This window comes from Globicephala melas, chromosome 7 (genome assembly GCF_963455315.2).
Source record: "Globicephala melas chromosome 7, mGloMel1.2, whole genome shotgun sequence".
In the NCBI taxonomy this organism is placed as follows: Eukaryota; Metazoa; Chordata; class Mammalia; order Artiodactyla; family Delphinidae; genus Globicephala; species Globicephala melas.
Window position 1 is genome coordinate 29,806,280 of NC_083320.1, and position 25,615 is coordinate 29,831,894.

General features: G+C 38.3%; 1 protein-coding gene and 1 non-coding gene across 2 annotated transcripts in view; one reads left to right on the top strand and one right to left on the bottom strand.

The window, feature by feature from the left end:
• Positions 1-601: 601 nt before the first annotated feature.
• INO80D (INO80 complex subunit D) overlaps positions 602-25,615 on the top strand; it is a 41,776-nt gene continuing 16,762 nt past the window's right edge. Inside the window, exons 1-5 of the mRNA XM_030853908.2 lie at positions 602-695; positions 800-1,046; positions 6,240-6,982; positions 13,462-13,570; positions 24,972-25,196. Of these exons, the coding sequence (XP_030709768.1) occupies positions 829-1,046; positions 6,240-6,982; positions 13,462-13,570; positions 24,972-25,196 (1,295 nt within the window). The 5' untranslated portion in view covers positions 602-695; positions 800-828. The remainder of the gene's footprint in view (positions 696-799; positions 1,047-6,239; positions 6,983-13,461; positions 13,571-24,971; positions 25,197-25,615) is intronic.
• Positions 19,407-19,479, bottom strand: TRNAG-CCC (transfer RNA glycine (anticodon CCC)). Its single transcript has one exon. It is a non-coding gene; the product is annotated as a tRNA-Gly (tRNA).

A 25,615-nucleotide genomic window follows, 5' to 3' on the forward strand; every position in this document is an offset into this window, starting at 1 on the left:
ACTATAGCACAGTGTGCTGCAGAGCACTCAACTGAATGGTGGAAATGTGGTGAACAGTCTTTGGACTCAAGAAATTTACAGTCTGGATGGGATAGGTAGGGGGGAATATTAGAGGGAAAATGACTTTTTAAAACAGGAATTTGTTCTTTTTTTTGGAGTTTATAGAAACATTTGTTATAAGCTGCTAAATATTTTGCCAACATATCAAAAAATGTAGAAGTTCTGGGGGAAGTTTTGGGTCTACGAGCTCATTCCATTGTCATTTTAAAGAGACCTGGGTTCTGAAAATAGGCATAGCATGCAACCATCAGTAGTGAAAAAAGTGACTTGCCACCTTATGACATTAGTTTGGTGGAAGAGCCCTGCTGCTTTGAGTTATTTACAAAACTTAACCAAAGCAAAAATTATTTAGTTCAATTTGGAGTGGTAGGGCAACTTAATATTTTATAATGTGTCTTATTATTTGAATTCAATATTGGGATGTTGGATTACAATGAAGAATCCATCCTGTTAGGAAGGGTGATATCCTAGTATTTTACTTCCCAGATGAGCAAGCTTTGCTTATTTCTCTTTGTTAACTAGGCCTTTTGATATTTTTGTAGACAATCTGCTTCATCTTGATTCTGCAGCATTCCAAACTGTGGTATCCTTGGGGTTCTCTTAACATTGCTATGGTGCAGAAGATTTAAAATCAGGTATGGCTGTGGGGCAGAAGTCCCTCAGTGAAATTCTCAACTTAAATCTGCATTATACTCTCTGATTTATCATTTGGGTTTCTTTTTTTGTGGTGGTCTTTTAGCTGATGTTCACAAGGAATAGAGTCACGTGATGTATGAAGGGAAACATATACACTTCTCTGAGGTTGACAATAAGCCCTTGTGCTCATATAGCCCCAAACTGTGCAAGCAGCGGCGACTCAACGGCTACGCTTTCTGTATCAGACACGTTCTGGAGGACAAGACTGCCCCCTTCAAGCAATGTGAATATGTGGCCAAGTATAATAGCCAGCGCTGCACCAACCCCATCCCTAAATCAGAGGACCGCAGGTAAGCGCTGACAGTGGAAAGCAATCTTTGATTATTAATTAGTAGGCTTGGGAGTTGGGTTTTTTTGTTTGTTTGTGTTTTGATATGATGAACTTAAATGTTGAGTTCTGGGGGTAATCTAAGTAAACTTTAGAATGGTTCTAAAGATGAGTGATGGCAATATTTAAGAAATGGAGTAGTAACTTTGGGGAATTATTTGAAAAGTATGTTTGTTTTCTTCTTTTTTACTTAATAGACTTTCTAGGATTATTTAAAAAAAAAATTTTTTTTTGCTTGAAGTCTTGGCACTGATGTGTTTGGTTTGCAGCCTTAGAAAGTATTTCCTGATTTCTCTACTTAGAATTTCATCAGCCAAAGTGAGAGAAATTATAGGAACTACTTAGGTGTTATAATTAATGATAATAATTTTAGAGTTTTTAAATCTTTGTTTGAAAGGTAGCAAATGGTATGTACTTATTGAAAAAGAATTATTCAAAAGAATGATTACTTGAATCATTCAGATTTACTTCCTCTCAGACTTCTTTTGGTTAAAAAGTGTTCCATATAGACAATATTTACTATAATTTAGAAACTGTATTTTCATAGTAAAGTAGGCTTTTTGACTAGGATTATGAATTTATATTTTTCTGAGTTAAATAAAATGTGGAGGTGTTTTTAAAGGAGTCTTATGCTGATTATTCATCTTTCATATTCTTAGGAAAATTTATATGATTTCACATGTAATCTCTTTTTTTATGTCTCTTTATTCTCAGTTCTCCAGAAACCATGCTGATCATTGTAGGATATTACAGAGAGATGCATGCTTATTTTCCTAAAAGTTTCAAATACTTGTTATCTTTAGGTAGAAATTTGAACTTTTTACTTCTGTCTTTAAAAAATACATATACAACCTTTATTTTTGTTCCTATATATAAGCGAATGTCACCTACGTAAATTGGTTGAAAAGGAATCATGTATTTTATATGTCATGGTGAGCAACTTTTAAACTTTTAGGGTGAAATAAATAATTTGTGTTGATAAATATCCCACCAAAATGAGTACAGTATAATGTGGTGATTTGGGAATACTCCCGTAGAATTTCTAATGAGCACTTTAGGCTTCAGATTACAATACCTGAAAGTTAGAAACAGCTGTTTAGTGAGGAAAGGAATAAAATTTTAATCTCAGGTGAGAAAGGTACCAAGGTATTAGGCTAAGCATGTCTGTCCAGTTGGTTTTAGCTGACTGAAAATAATTTCTTACTGCTGCCCTTTTCTAACTTGAAGAATGGATGGACTTGGATTAACTTTTTTACTTCAAGATCCATTATAATCACATTTCTATAATTTTGTCTTAAATTTAGTTTATCACACACAGTTGCAATTTTTGTCAACCTTGGATTTTTTTTATTTCAGTCGAAGCAAGTGTTATCTTAATAGCTAACAGCAAGAAGTAAAGTGAGAGTCACTCTGAATTTCTCCAAAATATTAATTCTCTGAAGCATACATCTTCACCTTTATATTTGAAGTAATTTTCTTTTTTTAGAACAAGAAGGGAAAGGACTTTTGTGTTGCTGTGTCAAGAGAAACTAGGCTTAATAAATGCTAAGTTATACATTTTTTCAGAATTGGTCCAAAATCACATGAACACAAATGCTATGAATACTTTTCTTGTTGTAGGGTTGATTGAAAACAGATTAAAGTAGACATTAGTAGGAGGTAATATTTTACCTCGAGAAACCCAGATTGAATTCATGTAATAATATGTTTAAACCTGTGTATAAATATAATAGTTATAACTGTACTATATGATACAATGTAGAAAAGATTAATATTCTTTTGAAAATAAGCTTTTATCATTGTTAAGGCAGTTACTCCTTGGACACTTAGGGATTTGACATGGTTTTATGTATAGTTTTAGAAAACAAATTCCCAAGGACTTTCAATTGACAGAATTATCTGGTTGGTAGTCAGCTAGAGGAAGCTTCTTAATATCTGGTGTGTAACTTAACCTGGTGTGTATTATAAGTGCTAACTTATGGGATTCCGTCTTTTCGATAGAATAGTGTTACGTTCGGTAGAAGTACTGGTATAATTGAAAAGTCCATTTTCTAATATACAGTGGGAAGCTAAGGCCCATTACTGTAGCCTTGATAGCTTAGAGATAAATGGGTATATTAAGTTGGTTATTTTATATAGTATTTTAAATTTAAGTTTGGTATAATTTTATATATATATTTATTTAATGGTATATATTTACCAAGAAATTTTCTTGTTTCCTATATTTACTCTTTTCTAAAACAACTTAAGATATAATTCACATACCATACAAGTCACGCATTTGAAGTGTACAATTCAGTATTTGTTAGTTTATTTACAGGAGTGTGCAACTATCAACACAGTCTAATTTTACATTTTCATCCCCTCAAAACAACCCATTTGCAGTCAGTCCCCTGTATTCTTTTAGACTGGAAATTCATATTTGCATTACTTTATTTTTTATTTTTTTATTTTATTTTATTTTTTTTTTACGGTACGCGGGCCTCTCACTGCTGTGGTCTCTCCCGTTGCGGAGCACAGGCTCCGGACGCGCAGGCTCAGCGGCCATGGCTCGCGGGCCCAGCCGCTCCGCGGCATGTGGGATCCTCCCAGACCGGGGCACGAACCCACGTCCCCTGCATCGGCAGGCGGACTCCCAACCACTGTGCCACCAGGGAAGCCCTATATTTGCATTACTTTAAATGCTGTTCATAACTAAGCTGTTCTAATTCTAGTTATGAAGAATTTTCCCTTTTAGAAGAGGCAGAGTTTTTAAGAGTTCAGGCTAAATGTTGTGATAGTGTGACAGTGGCTGGAGTGGGAGTTGAGGGTGGGATTGAAGGAGAACTGTACATGCGGATTTGCCTCTGCTGGATTAGGTAATGTAGTACATAGTAGCCTCATTTACCAGTCCAGGCTGCCCATGTAAATGAGCAGAAGAGTTTGATTTCTAAATTTAAAAAACCCACTTCATTTCTCCCCACTAATAGTACTAATCCTTTTGTTAATTTGAAAATGAGTAGAAAATAACAAAAATCATTAACTCTTTGTTGGGAAGCTTAGTACAGTTATCCCTGAAACCCTTTTCCCTGTTGGCTGCAGCTTGATGACTCTGTTCTGTTTAAGGTGTGTAAGGGACCTAGCTCAAACCTGCTAGGCACACGCGTGTGCGTGCACGCACACACACACACACACAAACACAGTGTAACGTCTCTTTACTGTCCAGAAAGCTTTTTCTTAATAGTTCTATTTAAAATTAAAGAGTGCCTCTGATAGATTTATTTTTAAGACAAACCAACAAAACCATGTGTCCTGATTTTTGGTGAATCTGTGTTTTTAACAATCATTAAAACAGTTTTTTGTTGCAACCCATTGAGTTTGGGGATTGACATTATTTACTTTATTGCCTTTTTCCCCAAACTGTGTTCTATGGAGATGTCATAAATATGCTGCAATAAAATAGGTGCCGTTTTAAATATGTTTGGGAAGCAATGCTATATGGGTAGATTTCTACCCTTGGTATATAATGCACATTATCATACAGAATGCTTTGAGAGGTTGTTTAGCAGAAACAAATGATGAAATCATTATCTAATTCTGTTTAAGCCAGCATTTTCCAAATTTATTTAAGCATGGAATACTGTTTTTATGACATACTTGTTAACATACCTTGGAACTGCATGAGGTATACCAGTTTAGGAAATACTACTTTTCTACTGGTTAGAAGCCTTCACAGGATTTCAGTGAAATTTATTGGAATAACATGCATTCTACTTTCTCATTATGTAGAAGGATTCTGTCTTTTCATAGTATTTTTAAAATAGCATTTATATTACAGAAGTAACCTGCTCATTGTTGAAGACTTATTGAGTCTTTGTGAGCTTTGACTTTTATTTTTTTCTATTTTTTTAATTGAAGTATAGTTGATTTACAATGTTGTGTTAATTTCTGCTGTATAGCACAGTGATTCAGTTATACATATATATACATTCTTCTTCATAGTCTTTTCCATTATAGTTTATCACAGGATATTAAATATTGTTTCCTGTGCTATACAAGCTTTGATTTTTAGTTTGTCTCAGCTCTGTCACTTTCCAGATAGGTGGCTTTGGGCAAGTTATTTAATTTGTATAAAATTTAGTTTCCTCATCTGTATAAAGAGCATTATTTTAGTACCTACTGCAGGTAGAAACTAGCTAGAGGAGGTAATCCATGTACTTAACACGTGGCTGGCTATTGAGAAACTCATTTAATCGATTATCGCACTAACTAGTTTTATTATTTTATTTTCTCCTTCTCCCTCTCTTTGTGTGTGTGTGTGTGTGTGTAGAACACACACAGTAGACATTTGACATTCTTTTTTTTTTAAAACTTTTTATTTTATATTGGAGCATAGCCAATTAACAATGTTGTGATAGTTTCAGGTGCACAGCAAAGCGACTCAGCCATACATATACAGGTATCCATTCTCCCCCAGACTCCCCTCCCATCCAGGCTGCCGCATAACACTGAGCAGAGTGCCCTGTGCTATACAGTAGGTCCTTGTTGGTTATCCTTTTTAAATACAGCAGTGCGTACATGTGGATCCCACACTCCCTGACTATCCCTTCCCTCCATCCTTCCCCCCTCCCCCCATCACCATAAGTTCATTCTCTAAGTCTGTGAGTCGGTTTCTGTTTTGTAAATACGTTCATTTGTATCATTTCTTTGACATTTAACATTCTGAAGTGTTATGTCATAAGATCTTTGTGAATCTCCAATACTTGAATGGCATTGGGACATGTATTTTTTTCTCCATAAGAGAATTTTAAGTGATCCTTTAGACTCCTGATGAGCTACTTTGTATGCTATGAATAGAGAATAACAAAGCGGTGTGAGAAGCAATAGCTGGGTGGTTGGTTATCCAGGGCCACTCACTATTTGAATGACTTGCTTCTGTCTGGCAGCCTCTTCACATGTGCAATTCATATATTTGCTTTAGGAAAATTGCACAGACTTTGAGGATTGCTTGAGGGTAGTGGAAGTTGTATAAATCACATCCATGAATGCCAAAGAGTTATTATAGTCATGCATTTTGAACATATTAGGATTCACATTTTATGATACGTAGTTTTATATTCTCCTTTTCTTAATATGTATCATGAACATTTTCCTGTATATGTGTGTATTTTTAAAGGTACTGCAACAGCCACTTGCAGGTACTTGGCTTTATCCCGAAAAAAGAGAGGAAGAAAAAGAATGATCCTATAGATGAGGTAAAGGTCAGGCACCAGATGGATACCATGGCCTTTAGCCTGACGGTGCCCACGTTGGCCTTGAAGATGCCCAATGGACTGGATGGGATGTCCCTCTCTCCACCGGGGGCAAGGGTCCCTCTCCACTACCTGGAAACTGAGTTGGAAGACCCATTTGCTTTCAACGAGGAAGATGATGACCTAAAGAAAGGGGCAACTGTGAGAAAGAAGTTGCAGAGCAAGTTGGCCCAGAATCGGCAGCGCCAGAGAGAGACAGAGATTTTAAAAGTTCGACAAGAGCACTTTAGTCCCCCTCCTGCACCTTCTCAGCAGCAGCCTCCGCAGCAGCACTCCCACCTGTCACCTTTATCCACTTTAAAACCTCCAGCGCCACCGCAGGGTCTAGTCTGCAAGTCACCTCAACCTCAGAACACCAGCCTACCAATGCAGGGAGTGGCCCCCACTCCACACACTATAGCACAAGCCAGGCAGTTGTCTCACAAGAGGCCTCTGCCCCTCCTGCCATCTAGTAGGGCTCCCGTCGTGGACCCGCCCAGGACTGACCGGGTCCTTATGAAAGCCACAGCCTTCTCTCCACACTTCTCTTGTATAAGTCGACTGCAGAGACTGGTGAAACTGTGCACCCAAAAACATCAGCTGGACACTGATCTGTTTCCCCATTTAGGTGAGTTACCGTCTATTTTACCATATCATGTGTGTGTAATGTGACAAGATGTGCCTATTGCACAAGGTTTTATTTTCATAACCTTCTCATGTAATAGGAGTAAAAGAATACTTGGACAGTGTGGTCAATTAAAGATTCGTATTTAGGTAGACCGCTTTAAAGTAAATATGCTACTGGACAGGACAGTGACTGGTGAACAGGTTACAGAAGAAATAGGAGCTGGGAATTTAGAATTCCAGTTATAGCTTCTAGCAGTAGTAGTAGCAGTATTAAAAGCACTTGTGTTTGGTTTTGTGCCTCTGAGCTCAGTCCCTGTGTGTCTAATGAAGTTCTCCACATGTCTTATCACAGGACTTTGGAATAAGATAGCATTGTAAATATCTGCTGACAGTTTTCTGAAAAAAAAAATCTTAAAGTAATACCTGTTCACGATTGAAAAGCAAAAAATTACAGATAAAACTTTAATATAGTCAAATGTCTGTCTTTCCTTTGTTGCTTCTGAGTTTTATCTTACTCAAGAAAATCTCTCTGATAGCGAGTTTATACAGTTATTCTGTATTTTCTATTAATAGTTTGTTTTGTTTTATTTTTGATCATTTAAGCCTTTGATTCACTTGGAATTTATTCTTGAATGTGTTGTGAGTTGTGATTCTAACTTTAGGAAAAATTATTTGCATGACATATGACAGCAATAGAAAAATGGGAAAAGGATGGGAATAGAGGAAGAAGAAATATAAATGGTCAATAAACAAATGAAAGCCTCAATCCTCGTAACAGACGAGGAAACGCAAATTAAAGTAACAATGAGTTACCATCATATTGGCAAAAAGTATATCTGTTGTTGATGAGGATATGGGATCTCATACTTTGCTGGTGAGTAATGCAACAATATATACTAATTAAAAGTATATGTATAGCCAGCAAGCTCACTTTTGGGACTCTATCTATGGATAAAAAAAATATCAGAATGTAAGGATATGTGTTCCAGGATGTTTACTACAGCATTGCTTACAGTATTGCTTGCAGTATTAAAAATCTGAAAACAACCTTTATAACCTATAGGAAATTCAGAATTGAGTAAATTCTGGTACATATACATTTTATGAAGTATGCAGCTATTAAAAAGAATGAATGAAATCTCCATCTTTTACCTGGATGTGCTCATGATACATTAACAAGTAGAAAAATACCAAGAGGTATTGTACTGTCCCATGTTTGTAAAAATAAGCAAAGTGAACAAACAAGGGACACCAGTATATCTATTGATCAATCATATGGATAGATGTATGCCTCTCTGGTATGAGCATAGTTAAAGTGTGAATGGATGTACACTATCAGTCTGTTAACATTGGCTACCATGGCAGGGGATGGAATTGGACAGGATGTGTTTGGGGAGATGGGAGTGATATTTCTTCTTCTATAGCTTCATATTATTTCATTTGTTATTAAACCATGTATGACTTTTGGTAATTAAAAAAACTAATAAAACTTAAAGAAAAAATATAGATAAGCAAAGTAATAAATTAAAACACCCCAAGCCTTATTAATACCTATTTGTTAATATCTTGGCATATTCTTTTAAATATATAAAAGTAAGTTCCTGTTGTATGTACAGTATTGTAACCTGTTTAAAAATGTTTTGCAATGTATTATCACGTTAGTAATTTTTCATACACAGTTTGTCACAGCTGAATTCTTTCTTGAATTTAAATCATTTCCAATTTATTAAAGTGTAAAGTATTATAGCTATATAGCCCTCTCAGTAAAATAATTACCGTCACGTCTTTAATTTTTCCTTCAAATAGATTCCTGGAAGCAGAATGGCTGATCCCAAGCTTTTGCACTTTTTAAAAAGGTTTTTGATGTATATTGCCAAATTTTCCTTCAGAATTATTTTGTCAGTTTACTTTTCTTTCAGCAGTGTATGAGAATGACAGTTTCTCTACATCTTTACAGCCCTGGATATTAGATATTATTATTATTATTTAGCCTTTGCAAATTTGATAGAAAGTTTGCTTTAATTTGCATACCTTAGATCAGTGTTTCTCAAGTGTTTGGCCTTAGAATCACTTTTTTTGCACTCAAAAATTATCGAGGACACGGTAGAGATTTTGTATATGTGAGTTATATTTACTGATATTTACTGAATTAGAAGTTAAAACTGAGAAATTAAAAAAAATACTAATTCATTTTAAAATAACAATAAATTTACTGCATGTTAACATGTTCTTTTTATGAAAAATAACTTTTCTAAAACAAAAACAAATATAATGGGGAGAGCAGCATTGTTTGACGTTGTTTAGCAAATCTTAATGTCTGATGTGCTAGATATGTGCTTCTGCATTCAGTGTGTCCTGATATGTGGGTTTTTTTTTTTCTGGTTAGGAGATAAAAATATGGCCTTACACATTTGTAGCTAGAAAATGGAGGGATATTTTAATAGTTTTTTCCAAATAATTGTAGATATTTGTAATTGGTTCTACACCAAAACTTGACAAGTGGTAGTTTCTTAAAAATTAGTTTCAACATGGAATCTGAAACCATATCTAGGAATTTTGCATACTGTTACATTAAAATCCATAGATTTTCTTTTTTTCTTTTTTTTTTTTTTTTTGCGGTACGCGGGCCTCTCACTTGTTGTGGCCTCTCCCGTTGCGGAGCACAGGCTTCGGACGCGCAGGCTCAGCGGCCATGGCTTACGGGCCCAGCTGATCCGCGGCATGTGGGATCTTCCCGGACCGGGGCACGAACCCATGTCCCCTGCATCGGCAGGCGGACTCTCAACCACTGCACCACCAGGGAAGCCCTCCATTGATTTTATTTTTTAATTAATTAATTAATTTATTTTTGGCAGTGTTGGGTCTTCGTTTCTACGCAAGGGCTTTCACTACTTGCGGCAAGCGGGGGCCACTCTTCATCGCGATGCGCGGGCCTCTCACTGTCGCGGCCTCTCTTGTTGCGGAGCACAGGCTCCAGATGCGCAGGCTCAGTAGTTGCTCCGCGGCATGTGGGATCTTCCCAGACCGGGGCTCGAACCCGTGTCCCCTGCATTGGCAGGCAGATTCTCAACCACTGCGCCACCAGGGAACCCCCCTCCATTGATATTTGAATGCATATTTTACCCATGCGTGATGTTGTAACATCGTATGTTGGTCATTTGGAAGATATTGCTCTACTGAGTTACACAGATGTCCCAAATGTTGACACATTTCATTATACAAAAATTTTAGATTGCATTCATTAATATTAACACCAGTCTTATCGGAGAAGTCCAACTCTTAGATATTTGTCATACTTTCAGTGATAAATTCAAGTTTTCCCCCAAAACTGAGCTTTTAAGTGAACATTTGAATGTTACCATTGGCAATAAATACTGTTCATTGTTTTCCTTGGGGTGATGGTTTCACTATGTTCATTTTAGAAAAAATGACTGCAAGATAGCCAATAGTTTGTCAGTCACTCTTTCAAATAAAATTGGTATTGAATGAGGGAAAAGCAGCTAGTTCAGGTCACAACTAAGAGTCCTACAAAGTGCTTTTCCTCAAGACAGCTGCTGTACTTTCTTCGGATGCAGTAGAGTTGCTTTATATATACCTCACATTTCATCACACACAGCATCATAAAGACATATACACAAGAATCAAGATATAATCAAATAAAGTCTTTAATAAATGAGTGCTTTATCAAGGATGGTCTTAAATTGTTTTTTGTGTACTTGTTTTCATTTAATTGCAAGTCATGGTATGGAATATATATTGACAACTGGTACAGTTTTGTGCCCCTGCCTTGGTTCACGCTAAGGTGTCAGCAGTTTCACCCACCATGGGTTTTTTGTTGTTGTTTTTACCATCAGTGCAAATGTCAACACAGTAAAAAAGGCAAATAACATTTTAGTATTGTTTTGAAGATAGCGTTGACCTAAGCATGTCCCTAAAAAGCGTTTCAGGGACCCCTGGGGATCTGTGGGCCATACTTTTGAGTAAGGACTGCTCTTTTAGATTAATAATGTAGTTTTGAATATTGGTTCATACTACTTTTTTTGGACATATGTATTTCCTATTTTATCTTGTCAGTTTTTTCATCCATTTTTATTTAAGCATTTCTCTTTTTTATTGATAGGTGTAAGAGCTTTTTATACATATTTAATGTTTGTTGCAAAACCTCTTCTCACTCCCATTTGTTACTTGCTTTTAGTATCTACTATAAAGGTTTTGGAATTTAGAGGTTAAATTTTTTTATGTATTCTCTCTCTCTTTAAAGATTTCTTCCTTTGAATCAGGTTTTTTTCTCCTCTTGTTTAGGCTCTCTTCATTCCAAGAGCATATAAATATGTTCACCTATATTTTCTTTTAGCCCTTTTATTATTTTAGTCATCTGTTTGGAACTCATTAGGCATTAGTTTTGAGGCAGAGATCTAACTTCTCTTCCAAATGTTTGCCTTTTATTCTACCTTTTACCCACATCATCTGCTAAATTTTTATTTATATTTCTGTTTATTTCTAGATGCTGATAATATTTTAGCTTTTGAAACTATGAAATGCTATGTTGTGTTGAGGGCTGACTTTCAATCATTTTGAACAGAACTAAAACTCATAGAAAAGTATTGTCTTTTTATTTTTTAAAAATTCAAGCATATGAGGGACCCAAATTTTTTAAACAGTTTATTTTGGAGAAACCAGAAATTACAGTGCACTATTATAACCAAGTGTACTCTGCATTCATGTCAGCAAAGAATACTTAAAGAAAAACGCAGTATTTAATTGGCTTCTACAGTCCTGTTTGGGCTGGTTATCTCAATTAGTTACGTTGAAACTAGTGATAATGAAGCCAAGATCAAAGGTTTGCTTTATTGGACAGTTAATTTTACAACAGGAGAAACACTTCCATCTTACTTCTTATGACTTAGATCTTGACTTTTTCAGAGAAAAGCATGGGTATCTTAATAGACATTATTATGACTTCTACAGAAAGTATAAAAAATAACAACTCATGTTCTAATTCTTAAAGGTGCCTTGAGTGTCACTTTGTGTTTGAAGGATCTCACCTTTCAACGTCCTGAAGGTGATGATGTGGTCACTTATTTGTTTTTTATTTTTTTGATTTACTCTTTAACAAACTACTAATTATTTTAGTTAGAGAAAGTAACTTAGTTTTTAAGATGACCTGACATTTTGAATAGTCATCTTGGAACTAGATTTGGCGTTTCTTTATGCCAATGGCAATATTTAATTTTAAGCATTTATAATTTGCATTTCAATTAACCTTTTCTTAATTTCCCAATTTGGCACATGTAAACTCATTTAAATTATGGAAGAAATCTGTGAGGTCCTTTTTAACTAACTGTGCCTAATGAAGATGGTCTTTTGATTTTTGAGGGTCTCAAGAAGGAAGACATAGAATACTAGTCATCAAGGTATCTAATTAAAGTTTCATAGTGGTATGAGTTTATTAAGGTTATGTAGTCCACACACTGTTGTATTTTAGGCTATGCAACATCAATATTTAAGACCTCTTCAAGATACAAAATTAAAAAGGCAAAACCTTTGGGACTTCCTTAGCGGTCAGGTGGTTAAGATGCTGTGCTTCCACTGCAGGGGGCACAGGTTCGATCCCTGGTTGGGGAACTAGGATCACGCATACTCTGCTGTGTGGCCAAAAAAAAAAAAAAAAAAAAGGCAAAACCTGTATGTTGGAAGCTAACAATTATCCAGTCATTAAAAATAATAGGATTTAACAAAATAAATAAGCATTATTATACTGTATTTCTCCACTTTTCCCTCTAACATTGTTTTCCAAATGGAACTCAAAATGTGACAGCTCTTGTTTAAAAGAACTGAAAGAAACCCCAAGCGATACTAGAAATAGAACATTGCCATCCTGCCCTTCCCTCTTCCCGTAGGGGACAAGAGCCTGGGAATGGCCCTGCCTAGTGGATGGTGTCCTTTCCTCCAGAGATGTTGTTGGGAAAAGGGGATGGAGTGTGCCTGCCTTTCACAATATATTCTAGGCCCCTTCTTTGTTGACGTATAGCATGAGTCCACTGGCACCTTTTGACTTTTTCTTGCCTGAACATGAATTAGGCTTATTCTCCTGTCATTTTGAACATGTTTTATGTTTTTCGACATTATTTTAGTGTATAACATTTTGATACTTAAGAAATTTTACCCCTTTTTTTGACTTGAACTCTCTCTTTGCTTTGTGTTGTTTCTATTCCATTTGTGAAGCATCTGACAAAAGAAGTTCATCCGTGGAATATAGCCTTTTTGTTGTAATGTCATTATTTTAAATGCGAGTGCATGTCATACATTCATTATTAATACCTTTGCCGGAACAGGACTGAAACTCATCAGGAGGGATTTATTCACACTATGAGAGTACTTGCTATAGGTGTCGGGTTATGTATTTCAGGTAGCTTTTTATCTAAATTTTAAATAAATGTTCATTTTTTCTAACTTGCAACATCCTCTCCTCTGTCCTAGGGTTGGACTGGTCTGAAGAGAGTGGAGAAGAACTGGAGGACTCAGAGCAGGCCTCGCCATACCAGGTTGCCTGGTCCATCCGAGAGACCCTCAGATACGAAAGACACACGTGAGTCTTCCTTTTTCTTTTTATTCTTTTTTTTTTTTTCGGTACATGGGCCTCTCACTGTTGTGGCCTCTCCCGTTGCGCAGCACAGGCTCCGGACACGCAGGCTCAGCGGCCATGGCTCACGGGCCTAGCCGCTCCATGGCATGTGGGATCTTCCCGGACCGGGGCACGAACCCGTGTCCCCTGCATCGGCAGGCGGACTCTCAACCACTGCGCCACCAGGGAAGCCCTCTTTTTATTCTTAAATTTCCACTGTAGTAGATTGATTTTTCCTATATATGCTAATTTCATTTTATTTTATTTTTATTTTTTAAATAAATTTATTTATTTATTTCTGGCTGCGTTGGGTCTCCGTTGCTGTGTGTGGGCTTTCTCTAGTTGCAGCGAGTGGGGCCTAGTCTTCATTCTGGTGGGCGGGCTTCTTACTGCGGTGGCTTCTCTTGTTGCGGAGCATGGGCTCTAGGCATGCGGGCTCAGTAGTTGTGGCTCATGGGCTCTAGAGCACAGGCTCAGTAGTTGCGGCACACGGGCTTAGTTGCTCCACGGCATGTGGGATCTTCCCAGACCAGGGCTCCAACCCGTGTCCCCAGCATTGGCAGGCGGATTCTTAACCACTGCGCCACCAGGGAAGCCCTCATTTTATTTTTTAAAGATAAATTTATTTATTTATGGCTGCGTTGGGTCTTCTTTGCTGCGCGAGGACTTACTCTAGTTGTGGCAAGTGAGGGCTACTCTTTGTTGCGGTGCGTGGGCTTCTCATTGCGGTGGCTTCTCTTGTTGCAGAGCACGGGCTTCAGTAGTTGTGGTGCGAGGGCTTCAGTAGTTGTGGCTCGTGGTCTCAAGAGCACAGGCTCAGAATTTGTGACGCATGGGGTTAGTTCCTCCACGGCATGTGGGATCTTCCCGGACCAGGGCTCGAACCTGTGTCCCCTGCATTGGCAGGCAGACTCTTAACCACTGTGCCACCAGGGATATCCCTATCCATTCTCTGATATTTCTAATGCGCTGAATATTGCTGTGTTAAAATATTTTTTTGAAATAATCTCGTTAGAGGTTCTCGATATCTACCGTATCAGAACGCTGTAGGTTAATGCCCAGCCCCTTCAGTGGTAAGAAGGAGACTAGTTCTCTTTCAGGGGACTGCCTCAGCATCATAGGTATATGCTTGATGCGGTGTGACAGGACTGAGATAGATCCTTCTGTGGGGCTAAAAGATGACTCACAGACTCAGCTAATTATTATTTTCATTTAAGTACTGTGGTTTGAATAGGTGTTCAGCAAGACAGAGGGGCGACTATCTGCACCCAGGCCGACTCCTAGAATTTCACAGTATCATAGTATGCATATACATTCTAAGGTCCGGTTTCTGAATTTATAGGCTTAAAAATGTGATTTGTTAGTACACCCAGAAATGATTAGCCTTAGGGAGCTGATTCACTAGAGGCTAATGTATAAGCCAAAATGACAGTTTTTAGTAGGAAGTATCATCATTAAGTAGTACAGATGTTCACTAAGCAAAACTATATGGGAAGCAAATTATAGTCAGAAGCTTATTTGGACATGGAATTAGAGCAAGGAGAGTTAGCTGGATTTATTAATGGTCAGTGTCATTAAACTGTAACAGCCTGATGCCTCCATTTCCACTCTTGGGCTTTATATCCCGTATAGTTGTCCCTGTCTCCCCTGTCTCCTAGTTACTATTGGAAAATGCTATATATTTTTTTTCTGTCTCTGAGATTCCATTTTATATGTCATTTAAGACTGTTTCCTCACCATTAGCATTTCTTGTTTTCAGACAGAAGTACAATTGAGCTTAAGCTTTCTAAGTTATAGATAATATCAACTGTGCTTCCTAAGGTTGATATTCAAATCAGCTTAGCCTGACTTGGGATATTTTGGGTTAATTTTCCAAATGCTATGAATAGATAACATAACTAGATGCTCGGCACAATACCTGGTTCGTGGGAAATGATAAATGATAGCTAAGAATCCTATTTTAATTCTGAAAATTACCTGAACATTAGTATTGGGAGTATTTGCCCTCGATTAGGAGCCATGTATATTCCATTTCTGCCTTCTAGTGCAGTTCTCAGAATATTTCTTTTGCTGTTACAGACTTGTGACCATCAGCTTTGTCTACATCTCTGTAGCATTTTACTTTCTTGGCCAGTTTGGCTAACTTGCTTCTTCTTTGACTGGCTCTTCTTTTCCTTCAGTATATATTTCTCCTTTTTACAAGCAATTTTCCTTACTTCCTGCCCAGCTGTCCCTTTAATCTTTTCCTCCTCACTCATTTGTTTATTCACTTGTTCAGCATATTCTCGTTGAACTAGGATTATGCTTCAGGCATGGGGCACTACATTCTTTTCCTTGGGTGAAACTGGGATTGCGTTGGTTTACCATCCCTTCCGTGCCTGCAGCTGCCCATCTGCATCTGCCACTGTGTTCTCTCACAGGAACCTCTGTCCTTTTTTTTAGACTACCTGTAGAACTACCTTATTCCAGCTTCTTGTTGTGCTTCAGTGTAATAGAAAATGGAGAGCTGTAGAAAATTGGCCCTACCAAGCCTGTCCATTATATCTTCAAGAAGTTTTGGCCATGTGAAATTTCTCAAGGTTTTGCCATTTAAAATTGCTCAGTGAGTTCATTGTGTTTTGGGGGAAAAAAAGGCACAGTGGCGTGATCGCTACATTCCCCCCGAAGAACCTTTTCATGGGCTTTCTTCCTAAACCAAACTTGTACTTAAAGAAATTTGGGGAGAAAATTTGGCCTTGTTTTGGCAGAGGTTCCTTGGTTACTTAGTTTAGTTGTAGATGCCTGTGCCAAAGTGGAGCTCTTAAGATTTTACTTACGTCTCTCAGTAGCAGAAATAAGTTGGTATCTTAAATGTACTATTAAGGAACAGTAAGTACTGCCAGTAACTGCTTCCCTTTTCACATTCCTAAAGATGTCTTTGATAGTTCTTAATTTCTTAATTTCAATGGGTACAGTTTATTAGTTTTTTCCTGTGTGGTTAATTTGTGACCTGTTTATAAGAAATCACTGCTTACCCCAGGGTCATGAAGCTATTTTCTCATATTATCTTCTAGAAGCTTTATTGTTTCACTGACAATCTTTCTGGAATTTATTTTTGTATATTTTATATGTGATGTGAGTTAGGGCCAAGGATCTTTTTTTTTTTTTTTTCCCATATGGCTTCTCTATTTAAGCAGCACTATTTATTGAACACTTATTTTTCATTGCATTGGAAGCCTTGACATAAATGTGTGTGTCTGTTTGTGCATTTTCTAATCTCTTCCATTGGCCTATTTGTCCTTGTGCAAATAACTTCAAAGTTTTAATTAAAATAGCTTCAAATAGGGATTTCCCTGGTGGCGCAGTGGTTAAGAATCCGCCTGCCAATGCAGGGGACACGGGTTCGAACCCTGGTCTGCGAATATCCCATATGCCACGGAGCAACTAAGCCCGTGCACCATAACTACTGAGCCTGTGCTATAGAGCCCGCTGAGCCACAACTACTGAAGCCAAGCGCCTAGAGCCTGTGCTCCGCAACAAGAGAAGCCACAGCAATGAGAAGCCCGCGCACTGCAACGAAGAGTAGCCCCCACTCGCCACAGCTAGAGAAAACCCACGCACAGCAACAAAGACCCAACACAGCCAAAAAATAAATTAATAAATATAAAAAAATAGCTTCAAATAGATTTTAATCTTTTTTTTTTTTGTGGTACCCGGGCCTCTCACTGTTGTGGCCTCTCCCGTTGCGGAGCACAGGCTCCGGACGCGCAGGCTCAGCGGCCATGGCTCACGGGCCCAGCCACTCCGCGGCATGTGAGATCTTCCCAGACCGGGGCACGAACCCGTGTCCCCTGCATTGGCAGGCAGACTCAACCACTGCACTACCAGGGAAGCCCAGATTTTAATCTTTTTGAAGAAAGCTTTTGGTTTCATTGATTTTTTTTTTATTTTAATTTCTTGTTTTTTATTTCATTGCTTTCTGCTCTTTGTTTCCTTTTGTTTGGCTTTAATTTTTTTTGACGTTTTTAAGGTAATAGCTTAAATCAGTTAAATCTGAGATATTTCTTGTTTTCTTTTTTTTAATTTTATTTTTGGCTGCGTTGGGTCTTGGTTGCTGTGCGAGGGTTTTCTCTAGTTGTGGCGAGTGGGGGCTACTCTTCGTTGCGGTGCGTGGACTTCTCATTATAGTAGCTTCTCTTGTTGCGGAGCATGGGCTTCAGTAGTTGCAGCGTGCGGGCTTCAGTAGTTGCGGCACGTGGGCTTAGTTGTGGCTCATTGGCTTAGTTGCTCCACGGCATGTGGGATCTTCCCAGACCGGGGATCGAACCCATGTCCCCTGCATTGGCAGGCAGGTTCTTAACCACTGCATCACCAGGGAAGTCCTTTTTGTTTTCTAACATAGGTGCTTGGTGCTATACATTTCCCTCCAAATACTGGTTTTAGCTGTATCCCACAAATTTTGATACGACGTGTTTTCATTTTTATTCAATTCAAAATATTTTCTAATTCCCCCCCCCGCCCCCGCCTTTTTCTGTTTTGGCCATGCTGCGTGGCTTGTGGGATCTTAGTTCCCTGAATAGGGATTGAACCCAGGCCCTTGGCAGTGAGAGAGTAGAGTCCTAACCACTGGACCACCGGAGAATTCCCTCTAATACCCCTTTTGATGTCTTCTTTGATCTATGGGTTATTTAGAAGTGATATTTAGTTTCCACATATGTGGGGATTTATCAGGAATTGGTTTTTAATTTAATTGTACTGTGTTCAGAGACCACATTTAGATTACAGTGTTCTGTAAATGTCAATTAAGTCAAGTTGGTTGATAGTGTTGTTCAGGTCTTCTTTAATTTTCTTTCTTTTCATCTTTGGTGATTTTCTTTCATTTTGTTCTGTCAGTTACTGGAAAGGGATGTTGAAATCTCTACTTGTGGATTTGATTATTTCTCCTTTTAGTTCTCTCACTTTTTTTTTTTTTTGAAAATTACATTCTTTATTTGTAAACCATCCCTTAATATTATCACATTTGCTTTGTAGCCAATAAAAACAACATATGTATGCTTGGGTGTGGAAGATGGGGTGAGGCAATGTTGATGGAGAGCAGGACGACCTTCAGCCCCTGAATAAGACTCTTCGTATCATTGTTCACAAAGTTTCTTTTGCTGTCTTATTTCTACCATGAGAGACTAAACAGGATCGTTTTTTATTATTCAGTTTATTGAAACTGAGCTTCCCTGGTGGTGCAGTGGTTAAGAATCTGCCTGCCAATGCAGGGAACGTGGGTTCAAGCCCTGGTCTGGGAAGATCCCACGTGCCACAGAGCAACTAAGCCCGTGCGCCACAACTACTGAGCCTGCGCTCTAGAGCCCGTGAGCCACAACTACTGAGCCTGCGTGCCACAACCACTGAAGCCCGTGCACCTAGAGCCCGTGTTCCGTAACAAGAGAAGCCACCTCAATGAGAAGGCTGTGCACTGCAACAAAGAGTAGCCTCCGTTCTCCACAACCAGAGAAAGCCCATGCACAGCAATGAAGACCCAATGCAGCCAAAAATAAATAAATTAAAATAAATAAAATTTTAAAAATTTAGGGAAACTAAAAAACAAATAAAACAAAATCCCCCAAAACACAGTTCACCTATTATTCTTACTCATTACCCCTGTCTCTGGCAACCACCAATTAAGTCTCTGTATCTATGAGCTTGATGGGGGTTTTTGTTTGTTTTGTTTTCTTTGTGTATTTTGGCTGCACTGGGTCTTAGTTGTGGCATGCAGGATCTTAGTTACAGCATGCGGGCTTCTTAGGTGCACCATGAATGCGGAATCTAGTTCCCCGACCAGGGATCGAACCTGGGCCCCCTGCATTGGGAGCGCAGAGTCTTAACCACTGGACCACCAGGGAAGTCCCTGTTTTGTTTTGTTTTGTTAAAGATTCCACATATAAGAAAGAACATATGGTATTTGTTTCTACTTCTGACTTATTTCATTTAGCATAATGCCCTTGATGTCCGTCCATGATGTCATGAATGGCAACATTTCATTTTTTATGGCTGAATAATATTCCATTGTATACATATCATACAATTTCTTTATCCATTCATCTGTGTGTGGGCACTTATGTTGCTTCCACATCTTAGCTATTGTGAATAATGATACAGTGATGCTGATATCTCTTTGAGGCAGTGATTTCACTTTGAGACAGTGATTTCATTTCCTTTCGTTATGTTTACCCAGAAGTGAGATTGCTGGATCATATGGTAATTCTGTTCTATTTTTAATTTTTTGAGGACCCTCCATACTGTTTGCCATTGTGACTGCTCCAATTTACATTCCCACCAGCAGTGTACAAGGATTCCCTTTTCTCCACATCCTCACCAACACTTATTTCTTTTTGGTAGTAGCCATTCCAACAGGTGTGAGGTGATATCTTATTGTGGTTTTGATTTGCGTTTTAATGATGATTAACTATGGTGAGCATCTTTTTATATACCTATTAGCCATCTGTATGTTTTCTTTTGCAAAATTGGATTTTTTGCCTTTTTGCTGTTGATTTGTATGAGTTCTTTCGCTTTTTACTTCACCCATTTTGTAGTTCTGTTATTTGATACATAAACATTTAAGATTGTTCTGTTCTCTTGATGAAGTGATCCTTTTATTTTTATAAAATGACGCTCTTTATCCCAGTCATAGTGTTTGCTCTGAGATCTTACTTTATGTGATATTAGTATAGCCACTCTAGCTTTCTTTTGGTTACTGCTAACTTGGTATCTTTTTCAGTCCTTTTACTTTTAACCTATTTTAGTCTTTATATTTGAAGTGGGTTTCTTGTTGGCCGCATATAGTTAGGTCTTACTTTTTTATGTACTCTGACAATCTCTGCTTTTTATTTGGGGTATTTAGACCATTTAAATTTAATGTGATTATTGATACTATTGGATTTAAGTCTAAAATCTTCTGTTTGTTTTCTATTCGTCCTATTTGTTCTTGTCCTTTTTCCCATTTTTCTTTTTTGATTATGATGATTTCATTTTATCTCCTTTCTTGGCTTATTAGCTGCATTCCTCTGTTTTATTTTTATAGTGGTTGCTTTAGGGTTTGCAGTATACATACTTAATTGCCTTAGTGTATCTTTAAGTGTTATACCCCTTCATGTATAAGAACCGTATGACAGTGTACTTCCATTTCTCCTTTCCCATCCTTTGTGCTATAGTTGTCGTACATTTTACTTCTACCCATGTTATAATCCCCCATGTTTTTACAATTTCTAGAGAGCTCTTCATTCTTTGAGTAGTTCCAGATTGCCATCTGATGTCATTTTCTTCTGTATGAGAGGTTTCCTTTAATATATCTTGTAGTGCAGGTGTTCCAGTGATAAATTCTTTCTGCTTTTGAAAGTCTGAAAAAGTTTTTATTTTGCTGTCACTTAAAAAAATTTATTTTTTATTGAGGTGTAACTGTCTATGCCTTATTTTTTTCCCTCAGCTCTGACTATGCCTTCTTTTCTTAATATTTATTTATCTATACGCGTGGCATGCGGGATCTTAGCTCCCCGACCAGGGATTGAACCTATGTCCCCTGCAGTGGAAGCTCAGAGTCTTAACCACTGGACCACCAGGGAAGTCCCCTAATTCTTTAAACATTTTGTGTAAGTCACCAGTGAAGCCATCTGGTCATGAATCTTTTCTTTGTGGGAAGTTTTCGCTCTTTTGTTGTTTTAATAAAATAAGATAAAGTGACTTTTATTTGGAAAATTTCACGTCATGCCTTGAGATTACAGACAAGCCTGAAGTTTTACGAAATCAGGTTTGGAATTTACTGCTCTGTATTTATTTGGAGCTATTAGTAGCATCTTAATAATAATACCTGTACTTATATTGTGATTTCACATGTATCATTTCTTTCTCTTGACCATGGGAGTTGGGTGAGCCAGCTGTGTCTCCATTTCACCCAGATGAGAAAAGTTAAAGAAAGAAGGAAACTTAACACACATCGAGAAATGCTGTAGGTACCAGCCCTTGTCACTGCTGGTATATTATGGGAACTGGCCTTTCTCTTCCTAATTTGCTACTCTTCCTCAGCAACCAGATTTGAAATATTAATGTCTAGCACCTTAGAAGTGGGAGGCATCTTGAAGATTTTCTAGTTTAGGACAGTGCCAAGGATGGTCTGTGGATCTGTGCTAGTCTGCAAACTGCTTGTTACTGGACCACAGCAAGATAATTTTGGAAGTTATGAATAAGCTTTGAAAACTTTTATCATGATGTAACATGCAGCATCCAGGTGCATCTTCCCATGGTTAACTTGAGAAACACTCATCTAGTCCATTTTCTCTGCAGTAATAAGAGTCTTTTTAAATAACAATGTTGGCAGTTGATTTTCCACCCTAGCTTTATTTTCCCTTTAAGACTTACTGCTTCTCTTTCATCTTTCTGTTATGGCGCTTCCATTCTCTTAGTTATACAGATTCAAAGTCATTATTGCCTTTCTTATCCTTCATACCCAGTCACCAAATTCTTCTGTGATAATGGCCCTTATGTGTTGTGTTCTTTCTATTATCTCTGTGGCCTTTTACTTTTAGTCCCTCCCAGTTGTTAGCCGTTGACTCCGAAATCTGTATCTCTTCTCTAAACGTGCCCAAGTTTATAATTTCCAACTGTTTCTCCACCACTCCCTATGTTGCCTCATCTGTACTTTTTTTAAAACATAAATTTACTTATTTATTTATGGCTGCGTTGAGTCTTCGTTGCTCTGCTGGGGCTTTCTCTAGTTGCAGCAAGTGGGGGCTACTCTTCGTTGCGGTGCACGGGTTTCTCATTGCGGTGGCTTCTCTTGTTGCGGAGCACGGGCTCTAGGCGTGTGAGCTAAGTAGTTGTGGCACGCGGGCTTAGTAGTTGTGGCACGCGGGCTTAGTAGTTGTGGCTTGCGGGCTCTAGAGTGCAGGCTCAGTAGTTGTGGTGCACGGGCTTAGCTGCTCTGCGGCATGTGGGATCTTCCCGGACCAGGGCTCGAACACGTGTCCCCTGCATTGGCAGGCGGATTCTTAACCTCTGCGCCACCAGGGAAGCCCCTCGTCTGTACTTTAAATACCTAGGTCTAAAATGGAATTTATTTCCTACCCCAGATCTGCTCTTGCTCCTGTTTCCTGCTCTTTGCCAATGGAAACAGCTGGGAGATTATTGTCCCTTCCATCTTCTTTGCCCAATTGACAAAGTCTGTCTCTCTCTTTTTTCTTTTTTTAATTATTTGGTTGCTTCGGGTCTTCATTGTGGCACATGGGATCTTCGTTGCAGCACATGGGATCTTTTGTTGTAGCGCGTGGGCTTCTCTAGTTGCACCGTGCAGGGTCCAGAACATGCGGGGTCCAGAACACGCTGGCTCAGTAGTTGGGGCGCACGGGCTTAGTTGCCCCACAGCATCTGAGATCTTAGTTCCCCGACCAGGGATCGAACCCGCGTCCCCTGCATTGGAAGGCAGATTCTTAACCACCGGACCACCAGGGAAGTCCCCAGAGTCTCTTATACATGCAGATTACCTCTGATATTCTCTAGTCCTGCTGCTGCCCCCCTGGTGTAGGGTTCTTGTTATTTCTTACCTGGAGTTTTATCATAATTTCCTCACTGTTCTCTTCTTCTGTCTCTTCTTCCATTTATATCTGCTGACAGTGTAATCTTTCTCATGCATAGCTCTGTTATTGTTAGCTATTTTCTTAATAATCTACAAGGTTCTTCATTGCCTATGGAATAAAGGTTGAACTCTTTAATCTGGCCTTTAGCTTTAGAAAGGCTACCTAACCCACCAGCACTCCCCTGCATTCCCCACGCCTTAGCCAAACCAAGCTACTCAGTCCTTGCTGTTTCCCATCCTGTCCATCTCTGTATCTTGGCTTATATTGCTTTATCCTTGTGAGGTACCTTTCTGTGCTCATCTTCAAATTCTACCCTTTTTTCAAGGTTCAGTTCTGTTGTCATCTCCTCTACAAAAAGCCTTTCATCCAGCAGTCTTTCTAGGGAACTTTAAAAGCATTTTATCTGTACCTCTCCTATGTTTATTGTTCTCTACCTCACATTAAAGATACTAACAGCATGTACTGGCTCTACTACAATTCCCGAATGGAGACCTGCTGTGGGACTTCGGGGAACAATTAAAATAGAGATTGCTGCATCCCATCCCATGGAAATTCTGGTTCAGTAGATGTAGGGTAGGTCTTGGGAAACTGCAATTTTAAAAAGCTCCTAGCTTTTTCACAAAGCATGATAGACATAGAGTAAATGTTGAATGTCTAATAGGTGAAAAGGTTGAAGTGAGATCCTTCAATTGGTATATCTGTAGTAGAAACTGTACTGAAGAGAACATGACTCTTAAGACATATACCAAACAGAAGTTTACAGAGTAGCCTGTTATGGGCTATTCTGAAGAAAAAACAGGTACTACCACTCAAGAAGAGAAACCAGGAAAGGATTTACAGAATATTAGTAAGATAATAAATATGTCGTCTGTAGTGTCATATGTGTGCTGTTTGTTTATGTTATAAGAGAAGGAAGGTAAAATAACACAGGTCAGTTTTCAAGTCTTGTGTGCATTATTCCTAACAGTAAAAAAAAATGAGGTCACATTTATTCTATAGAAAGGTGACCTTTTTAACCTCCCTGGTGGTAGACATTGCTAACGAACCACAGCTCTCTTTCTTGTTGAGCCTGAATGTGCCCTCAGCATCCTTTTCAGTGTAGTGCTCCAGCAGGGGCCACCAATCAATCAACATTAGCGTTAATGATAGAAAAGCCTCTGTGTAATTCCCTGTTATATGAAATGTTGTTTAGGATATCTCCTGTAGTTTAAAAAAATACTGTAGAATGATTGTGATCCCTAGAATCAAAATTCTTTTAAGTGCTTAGCAAAAAAAGGGTAGTTAAAAACCAGTACATCTGAAAGAGCAGCTCTTAGATAGTATTCATGGTCCATTGGAATTCACTGCTCTATTTCTGGTATGACCTATCGTTTATGAAATTATGCTGTTTCCTCAAAACCGTCGTGTCATTTACTCAGACTTTTTAATAAGTAGAGGTAAAGAAATTATTTTCTTCCCCAAAATCCCTAGTCACTTAAAACTTGGAAGACACTGATGCGTTGAGTGTCTAATCATGACACACTAAGAATAAGAAGGTTAAGCTTCTTAGAGCATTGGATTGTCTCTACTGCTCACTTATTGTAAAAACACTGTACTTATTTTCAGCGGCTCTACTGAAATTCTCTTCCTCTAATTTTGTTAAATGTGTGCTCACATGCCACAAGTTTCAGGCCTGTGCATCCAGCCCCCCTTCTTCATCTGCTTTTCCCCTTTTTAAAATGAGCCTAACGTGTAATCAAGTTTTCTCCTTCTCTCCCTGCACTCTCTAGGTCGGATGATGATGATACAGAGAGTAGGAGCTCCAGGGTGACCCAACTTTGCACTTACTTTCAGCAGAAATATAAGCACCTCTGCCGCCTGGAGCGGGCAGAATCTCGTCAAAAGAAATGCCGGCACACGTTTAGGAAAGCTTTGCTGCAGGCGGCCAGTAGAGAGCCAGAATGTACTGGCCAGTTGATCCAGGAGCTACAGAGAGCTGCATGCCGTCGGACCAGGTCAGAGCCGCACACTACCACCTCTTTCTGAGAACTCACCTCAGTCTGTTTTCTCTAATTTTTGAGAGGATAGTCGAGACACAGTGAGTGGTGGGCATATTATCTTGAAATATTTAAGCATTGTATTTTGGTTTTGTTGCTCAAAGTTCTATGATGGCAGAATAATCCTGCCATGAGGTGACAGTAAAATTAAAGTATTACTATAATTTTGCTGGAGTTTGATTAGAATTTATTCAGTAGAGGATTTGAGAATGTTACCTGTCTTTAAAAAAATACAATGCTTAGAAATTTTGTGTTATTTAAAAGTAATATTTAGGTTTTTTTAAGCCACAAAAGTGGTATTGTATGTTTTTTACTTATATTATTTTAAAATTTTCTTTCCATTGTATTTTCTGTTAATATCTACATAATCCCATATA